This window comes from Lolium rigidum, chromosome 5, assembly GCF_022539505.1.
Source record: "Lolium rigidum isolate FL_2022 chromosome 5, APGP_CSIRO_Lrig_0.1, whole genome shotgun sequence".
NCBI lineage: Eukaryota > Viridiplantae > Streptophyta > Magnoliopsida > Poales > Poaceae > Lolium > Lolium rigidum.
The window spans coordinates 15,484,871-15,494,313 of record NC_061512.1 but is presented as its reverse complement, the minus strand read 5'-3'; the positions used below and the strand labels follow the sequence as shown (position 1 = coordinate 15,494,313).

The 9,443-nt window shown below is 45.7% G+C and overlaps 1 protein-coding gene across 1 annotated transcript; it reads left to right on the top strand.

Annotated features, from left to right (window-relative positions):
- The first annotated feature begins 377 nt into the window (after positions 1–377).
- LOC124651474 (calcium-transporting ATPase 10, plasma membrane-type) lies at positions 378–5,227 on the top strand. The gene is made up of 7 exons (XM_047190564.1): positions 378–579; positions 1,173–1,227; positions 1,338–3,289; positions 3,376–3,534; positions 3,728–3,899; positions 3,977–4,278; positions 4,659–5,227. The coding sequence occupies exons 1-7, from the start codon at positions 406–408 to the stop codon at positions 4,905–4,907; spliced, it is 3,063 nt and encodes a 1,020-aa protein (XP_047046520.1). The 5' UTR covers positions 378–405; the 3' UTR covers positions 4,908–5,227.
- Positions 5,228–9,443: the final 4,216 nt, after the last annotated feature.

The window sequence follows — 9,443 nt, the reverse complement described above, 5'->3', positions numbered from 1 at the left end:
TTTTCCAATGGGTATATGTCCGTCCACGCGTTGTACCCACTATCTCCCAAGATATTTTGTTGTTGTTGCTTTATCATACTAGTTTTTTCAATCTCCATGAAATGTTTATTGGAACAAGTATGCCAAGAAAAAGCACTAGTGACATCCACAAAAAGAGGGAAATAAAATTGTACTCTAGTCGTCCGGAGACTCTGCTTCGGCAGTGACTGACTCCAGTGAGGAGGCTACTGGTAGTGGTAGTGGTAGTATTCTTGTTCTGACCCAGCGACTTGGCGAGCAACCGCGCCATCCGATTGGTCGCCATCCTCCATCGTCCTCCTCACAAGCGCGTCAACCCACGCGCGGCGGCGAGGAATCCGCCGGCCGGAGCAGCAGGCAGGCAGGGAGGGAGGGAGCCGAGGGAGGATGGAGAGCTACCTGGAGAACTTCGGGGACGTCAAGGGCAAGAACTCCTCCGACGAGGCGCTGCGGCGCTGGCGCAAGCTCTGCAGCGTCGTCAAGAACCCCAAGCGCCGCTTCCGCTTCACCGCCAACCTCGACAAGCGCGGCGAGGCGCAGGCCATCAAGCACGCCAACCACGTACGCGCGTCCCCCTCTCCCCTCTTCTGCTACCTCTCGCTCCCTGCTGCTTGATCCTCCTCGCGCCCTGAGTCTGTGGGGTTTCCCGCCGGGATCTGCGATCCGGAGCTCGGTTGGGTTTGCTCCAGTGCGCGGAGCTCGTTCGGTGTTATGCCGGCCGAGATCGCCGCCGCATCCTGCCGCTAGATTTAGCTTCTGCGGCACTGGGATCCATCAGGACGGCTGCTAGTAAGCCTAGCTAGAAGCTAGGGTTACACTGTCTGCTGCGCTTGTGCAAATTCAGCACCAGACTAGTTTTTGCACCACCAATTCCAACCTCGGTCGAGCAGGACCGTTCTTGGATGCTGGGGCTTGGGAGATTGGGAGTGGCCGTTTTGGAATCATACCTTTTTAGATTTATTATCACAACAGTGTGCTCCATCTTACTTGGTTTATGTATGTATAGTTTGCACTGCCGCGCAGCTTCCCAATTCGGTCACTGAGTAAATTTGGGAATCTGGCTGCTACTGTTTCTGCCCACATACTGCACACTAGCTTTATTTGTGAGCCTATTTTAAGAGGTTACTGAAATCCATACCGTGGGTGTGTCACAGGAGAAGTTGCGGGTTGCTGTCTTGGTGTCCAAAGCTGCACTCCAGTTTATACATGGTAAACTAACTGATTGCATAAATCCATCTTTTTCGGCAGTTTTTACCATTTCCTATGTAGTAATAAACTATCTAAGCTGCCGCCTGCTGACAAAAACGTATGCCGAGCAGGCCTCAAACTCCGAAGCGAGTACGTCGTCCCTGAAGAAGTCAAGGCTGCGGGGTTTCAGATTTGCGCGGATGAGCTCGGGTCCATCGTCGAGGGCCATGACAGCAAGAAGCTGATCACCCACGGCGGAGCTGCGGGGATAGCTGACAAGCTTGCGACGTCCCCGACCGATGGGCTTAGTACAGACGAGGACAGCATGAGGCGCAGGCAGGACATATATGGAATCAACAAATTCACAGAAAGCGAGATCCGCAGTTTCTGGGTCTTTGTGTGGGAAGCGCTTCAGGATACAACTCTCATAATTCTGGCTGTATGCGCCTTTGTCTCGCTGGTTGTCGGTATTGTGATGGAAGGATGGCCGAAAGGTGCTCATGATGGTCTGGGAATTGTTGCGAGTATCCTCTTGGTCGTGTTTGTTACCGCCACGAGTGACTACCGGCAGTCGCTGCAATTCAAGGACCTGGACAAGGAGAAAAGGAAAATTCAGGTGCAAGTTACAAGGAAAGGTTTCAGGCAAAGAATATCGATATATGATCTTCTTCCTGGAGACGTTGTCAATCTGGCAATCGGAGATCAGGTTCCTGCTGACGGGCTCTTCATTTCTGGGTTTTCTCTGTTGATTAATGAGTCCAGCCTAACTGGCGAGAGTGAACCTGTTATTGTAAACGAAGATAACCCTTTTCTTTTGTCGGGTACCAAAGTCCAAGATGGGTCCTGCAAGATGCTTGTTACAACAGTTGGTATGCGAACCCAATGGGGAAAACTAATGGCTACTCTCAGCGAAGGAGGTGACGATGAAACCCCGCTGCAGGTCAAACTTAATGGAGTGGCAACTATCATTGGTCAGATTGGACTATTTTTCGCCGTCATAACTTTCATCGTCCTGTCTCAAGGGTTAATCGGCCAAAAATATCACGATGGGAAGCTTTTAAGCTGGTCAGGGGATAATGCACTGGCGATGTTGGAGCATTTTGCAATAGCAGTTACCATTGTGGTTGTTGCTGTTCCTGAGGGTTTGCCCTTGGCAGTCACACTGAGCCTTGCATTTGCAATGAAGAAAATGATGAATGACAAGGCACTGGTTCGCAACTTAGCTGCTTGTGAAACTATGGGCTCAGCTACTACCATCTGCAGCGATAAGACAGGAACACTCACAACCAATCATATGACTGTTGTCAAGACCTGCATTTGTGGAAATATCAGAGAGGTTAACAATCCTCAGAATGCGTCTAAGTTGTGTTCAGAACTTCCAGAAAATGTTGTCAAAACTCTTCTGGAGTCTATATTCAATAATACAGGTGGTGAGGTTGTTATTAACCAAGATGGGAAATACCAGATCCTGGGTACCCCAACAGAGACAGCTATATTGGAGTTTGCAATGTCAATAGGTGGAAATTTTAAGGCAAAACGTGCTGAAACTAAGATTGCGAAAGTGGAGCCTTTTAATTCCACAAAAAAGAGGATGTGTGTCCTGCTTGAGCTTGCTGAAGGAGGATACCGTGCTCATTGTAAAGGCGCTTCAGAAATAGTATTGGCTGCGTGTGATAAGTTCATAGACGAGACAGGTGGTGTTGCTCCTCTGGATAAAGCAACTGCTGACAAGCTCAATGGTATTATTGATAGTTTTGCTAGTGAAGCTCTTAGGACACTGTGCCTTGCTTACAGGGAAATGGAAGATGGCTTTTCCATTGAAGAACAATTACCATTGCAAGGGTACACATGCATTGCTATTGTAGGTATTAAAGATCCTGTTCGCCCAGGTGTGAGAGAGTCTGTTGCAATTTGCCGATCTGCTGGAGTTATGGTGAGAATGGTCACAGGTGACAACATTAATACAGCAAAGGCAATTGCTCGTGAATGTGGTATACTCACTGAAGATGGTCTGGCTATTGAAGGACCAGAGTTCAGGGAGAAAAGCCTCGAGGAACTCCTTGAACTGGTTCCAAAAATCCAGGTTTGATGTGTGTTTAGTATCTCTTAACCTCTAAAAGTGCTGAATATCTGCCTACAAGTCTCATCTCGTGATTGTGTGTTTTAAAGGTAATGGCCCGATCATCACCACTGGACAAGCATACACTTGTAAAGCATTTACGCACAACATTCAACGAAGTTGTTGCTGTTACTGGTGATGGCACAAACGATGCTCCTGCTCTGCATGAAGCAGATATTGGACTTGCAATGGGCATTGCTGGGACTGAGGTGAGAATGCTTAGTCGTTACAGAGAGAGCACACCAGTTAGTGCACACCAGTTAGTGCTATTAATCAGCTAGAATATATATCATGCTGTATCTTTATATGCATTTCTGCAATTTCTTAAGCATTGCTGGATCTAAAAATGCTAATTCTGTATTGTATCTTGCTATTCACTAAACCTAATACACACTCATTCAGGTGGCGAAAGAGAGTGCTGATGTCATCATTCTGGACGACAACTTCTCCACAATTGTAACGGTTGCTAGATGGGGACGCTCTGTTTACGTCAATATTCAAAAGTTTGTGCAGTTTCAGCTGACTGTGAATGTTGTTGCTTTGCTAGTCAACTTCTCCTCTGCTTGTTTTACAGGTAAACCCCCTGACCTTGATTCTGTAGACTTCAGATACCGTACAGCCCTATCTGATTATTTACACTTGCAATGACAGGAAATGCGCCGCTGACAGCTGTTCAACTTCTTTGGGTCAACATGATTATGGACACACTTGGCGCGCTCGCGTTAGCCACCGAACCACCTAATGATGACTTGATGAAGAGAGAGCCAGTAGGAAGGACAGGGAAGTTTATCACAAATGTAATGTGGAGGAACATTTTTGGGCAGTCTATCTACCAATTTGTTGTTATGTGGTATCTCCAGACGCAAGGGAAAACCTTTTTTGGGCTCGGAGACTCTGATTCTGATAATATCGTGCTAAATACAATTATTTTCAACTCATTCGTCTTCTGCCAGGTATGTATACTGGTGCAAATCCTCTGTTTTCCACTTGTGATCTGTTTACTTGGACCTGGGCGATACCTGATATAACAGAAGGCAAGAGATACCTGATTTGGAGCTAACCATTTCATGCAGTCCCCTTGTTTTCTATTGCAATCTGTGATTACTTTGGAAAACCACATGCCAGAACTTTAAAGAATATAATGCAATAACCCAGTGCTCTGTTTTAGTTCGGTAACTAAACACAGGTGGTAGAGGGTTAATATGAATTTGGTGGAAACAATATGTGTAGTGCCGCATGCAGATCTGTGGTGTCAAAAGTTCTTAAATGAGATTGCACATTCTTTTGTACTGTCGAACCTGATCTGTCACTGATTTGTCATGCGCTATTTCAGGTGTTCAATGAGATAAGCTCGAGGGAGATGGAGAAGCTCAACGTGCTCAAGGGCATGCTGAATAATTACGTCTTCATGTGTGTCCTCACCAGCACGGCTGTCTTCCAGTTCATCATGGTCCAGTTCCTGGGTGAGTTTGCCAACACTACGCCTCTCACCGGCCGCCAGTGGCTCACCAGCGTGCTCCTTGGCCTTGTTGGGATGCCCATCGCCGTTGTTGTGAAGCTCATTCCTGTTGGGTCCTCATGATGAAGATGGTCTCCGCAAAATGAAGCACGGGCTCAGAATCAACCGATTTCCTATTGTGTGGAGATGAACCTCCATGCAGAGTCTTTGGGGATGCATGGAGAGCAGGCCTGGGAAGAGCTGCACTGGACAAATTTTGTAGCATATCAATTTGGGAGATTTGCACCGTACTGTGTAAGGAACATTTGTGGTTGGTGCTGGGTCTCAGGGTCTGCTCGTTAGTGCAGCAGAATTGTAAGATTTGTGTCTGTTTTGGGGTTCAGACCAGAAAGAATATATATTCTGTGGATCGATGAACAGATAAATCTGATCGTTTCAAACCATTTCTTCCATTGCTTATCTGCCATAGCCAAAACAACGTGTTCCTGCGGGAGTTGAAGTGTTCACTTGCGAAATTCTGGCATTCCAAATGCCTAGCGTTTCTAGTAACATGACAAGCTATAATCTTTTGTTGATAAACGGGATTCTAACGCCTAGAGTTTCTACTTTGGAATGAAATAATTCGTTACGTTTGTTATGCTACACCTCAGATTTTATCGTTCCACAACCCATATGTGGAATGGTAAACGTATTGCCACCATTTGGACTATCACACATCGTCGCCCGCTTCTATATGTCATAGTTCAGTTGTTGTGGTTCTGACAAACAAATTTTTCGATAGCAAGGTTATTGTAATTTAATTGATACATTTGCTTAGCTCCACAGTGGTTAGACCCGAGATCATTACAAATTGAATATAGCCAACCTTACAACTAGGAACAGCCAAATTAAGTTCGCTCATTTTATAATACAACTCGATCAATTAGTCTAGATCGTCTGAGCTTTTGACTTGTTTGCAATCTAGCATATTCCACGAAATATCCAATCTTAGTATTGTGCTTGGTTGTAATTTTTCTATCTCAACAAATGTATGACTGGCACAGATTCTAAACTGGTCAACTTAGATCATTTTTGAACCGGGTTCAGCTTACATCGTGCTACCAAGTACTCCTAAGTAATTCATATTAGAGCTGCAGCAACCCAAAGATAATTAGCCACATGATGATTATCTATTGAGCCGGCCGGCACAAGAACCGAAGCAAGGCAGAGAAGAAGCGTGATGCTGCCGAGACAAGCATGGTTCTGACGGAGTAGGGTTGCATGCATGCTGTCGCCGATCTCGAGGTTGACCAGCCACACAGCCAGCTAGGAAGCAGCTCCATCGATCCGACTCATGATGCAAAAACAAGTTCAACGAACAACCAAATGGCAAACACACACATGCCTACGAGTAGCACTGTAGTAGTACATCACTCACTATCTAGGAGGGATGTGTATGTATAACAACAGTCTGCTACATCTTCACACCATATTCTGCGACAACTTTGTAAGGATAGCTGTTGTTGTACCATTGTATTTTTTAAAAACAAATGTTGTACCATTGTAGGTAAGTGCTCCAAGTTCTACGAGCTAGTTGAAATATTAAGTATGTATACAACTAAATTATTAAAAAATAAAAAAAGATACCCCACCAAAATGACCAGATGCTCATGGCGGCAGGAAACAACCTATGGTGACAACTAGACCATGAAAGAGATTCTCCAACACCAATATCTTCACTAAGAGAGCAATGCACAAGCATCGTCGTTGCCCGATCTAACCACCACAATCACATCATAAGTTTTCACACGGTAGAAAGTTTGAGCAATCTCTAGATAATGCCTTTAACCAAGAAACTGGCTAGAATCCCACAATTGTCACGTACAACCAATGAAGATCATACCTCCCTGAAAACAGAGAATCGGTACACAAAAAGCATCACCAAAACAAGAATCATTGGTCTTGCCACCACAACAACATCGCATGCGTTACCTGTAGGTATTAAACTTCGAGGCACAATTCGAAAGGTTGTGGCTGTGTGATGGTATCTATTAAAAGCCGGTAGGGATAATGTGTCAGGATAGTCTACCTATGACACTTTTTTTGGGCCCAGCACATACGATCCGCAACGTGATCTAGTCAGCGCATCTAGACGATGCGTCCCGGTAGATCAAAAACGGTGCAAAATTTAGTGTTGTGTTCAGAGAAGGTGTGAAACAATCAGTTGTCGTGTTAGGTACACCTTTCAGCGGCTCTAAAGTTAATTACAATTAGTGCTAAAAATAGTTTATCCATTCCATTCAATCATAATTTCCATTTCGTTATGATATAAATAACATTTATTAAAAATATATAAATCACTGAATTACAATGCAACCACTTAAAATGAGATTCATTCAGATCTCATTAATCAAAGCATTGATAAGCACATTAGAAGCTTGAAAATTAAAATATGACTTTTATAATAATCTAAAGATAGATTTCAGTATGTTTTGGAGGGGAAAACCTCATATCTACAAAGTTGATCACCAATATCTTCATTTAATGTTTGCAAGGTTGACACGCGGAGTGTCCATGTCAACATCATGAGGTGATGTAGAAGGATTAGGAATAGTTCAGCCAAGCCGCTCCCGTGTCGCTCCCCCTAGGCGACACCGGGGCGAAACCCTAGCCGCTAAAAAGCCAAGACCGGTGGCCTCCCCTGCCACCGCTGCCACTGATCTGGGCGGCGAGCCCCGGAGGATTGGATCGCGGCGAGGGATCGCTGGTGGTGGCTGGGGACGATGCCGATATCATCTGTGCGCGGAGGCTAGGGAGGCAATCACGGCCGTGCGGCGGTGGCGACGACGTCTTGGGCCTAGCATCTGCGCGAGGTGGAGTTCCTGCTCACGGCGATGGGGCGACACCCTGTTCGTGACGGCGGGGGCTTCCCTTGGACGTCCGGGCATGGGACGATTCAGCGTCTGTAGGTCTAGCTGCGGAGCCCGGAGATGCATGGGGAGGCGGCGCGGTGCATGTTGCCGGCCTTGCCGCGGCGTCATGATGGGCATCTGGCTCGGGGAATTGACAAGTTAGTCAGCGCTAGCGCGTGGTTTGTGCGTTCGCTTGCCTCCTCTTCCGCGGTAGGGGTCAGTCGGCGAGTGGCAGCGTGGGGGCCGCTAGCTCGCTTGAATAATGGTGGCGGTCCTAGGGTTCTTCTTGCACCAAGATGAAGATCTGCTTGATGCGTATCCCCTTTGATATGGCCGGAGTGGCAAATTCCGGAAGGATCCGCCGACGAACTCCATTGGGCGCATCATGCCTGGAGATTGATGGATTGTATGGGATGCGATCGTGCGCATCCATGTTTTTTTCGACCGTTTGGCTTAAGGAGGGAGCGGCGCGAAGCTCTGCTATCTCTTGCCATCTTGGAACATGTGTCATTACATGGTGAAGTCAGGGGCGGAGAATGTCATGAAAACGAGAGCTGAGGACTATTAATGGTGGTTCGGGTCTTGGCAGCAATGAGGAATTTGTTTGGTGATTCGGGACTCATATATAGTAGCGGTATGCAAGTGGAGGAGACAACATGGGAGAAGTTCATAGTCGAACCTTTCAGGGTGTAAATCAAAAGTCTGACCTTAATTGGTTGTGCCTAGCAATGGACTTGTTGAAGGCATTATTTTAAGAGCGAAACCTGTCTCTAGGGTGAAAACCTAAGATCTATGATCAGGCGACGATGGCGTTTATGCACTGTTTTCTTCTTGGAGGCGTCAATTTTGGAGAACTCAGACTTGAGGTATTGTCTTGGTAGTGGTTGTATTGCTGCTACGAGAAATAGATCACTGTAGCGGGACTTCTCCTTTTTTAGGTATTGCATTGTTGCATAGGCTAAATGTAATTGGTATATTCACGATATTAATATATTTCCTTTGTTGAAAAATTGTCATCAGCATGATCATGCATGCACAAGTTTTTTTTCTGTCGGGGAGTGCATGCAGTCTTGATGATTCCAAACTACACATGTAGAGTGTCCACGTCATCAGCTAGCCTCTAAACATCCGCATGAACATGCATGTTTGATTTTTGTCCGCCAAAATGTATGCAACTCGATTCATGCTATTTTTTAATATATGAACATAATCTTTCATTCCTCTGTTAAGGCGCATGGTATCGACTAGTTCGCTCTATGTTTGAATCCATGTACCAAAAATGAATAGGCATGCGATTTTTTTTATAGATTATAATTTGTGCCATTAAATATAAAATGGTCATTATGCACTAGACCTTTAGTTGACATATTTACTCTCCATGTGACGAACCCTAATAAGGAGAAACCTTACTGTGATACCAATTGAAAGGATCAAGATGTTGACTAGAGGGACCAGGGTTGGGGGGGGGGGGTCCAACAACTTATGCTAAACAAGATTCAAACAGCTACAAGTTATTAAGCATAAGTAGAAGAGCTCGACTATAGAGATAGCTGAAGCATGCAGAGACGAAGATGTATCCCAAGTTTAATCCCAGGAGGGGGGAGGGGATTTGAGCTTATTACTCATGGGTTCTTGGAACCCTAGACGGTTTATGTTCTCGTGGAGCTCAATCATTGTGGCGTAAATCTCATTGGTGATTCTTGGGAGCCTCCGATTAAGTTTTGGAGTTCCTGTCAAACTTCTTGCCAAGGTTTGCTTGATGCCTCCA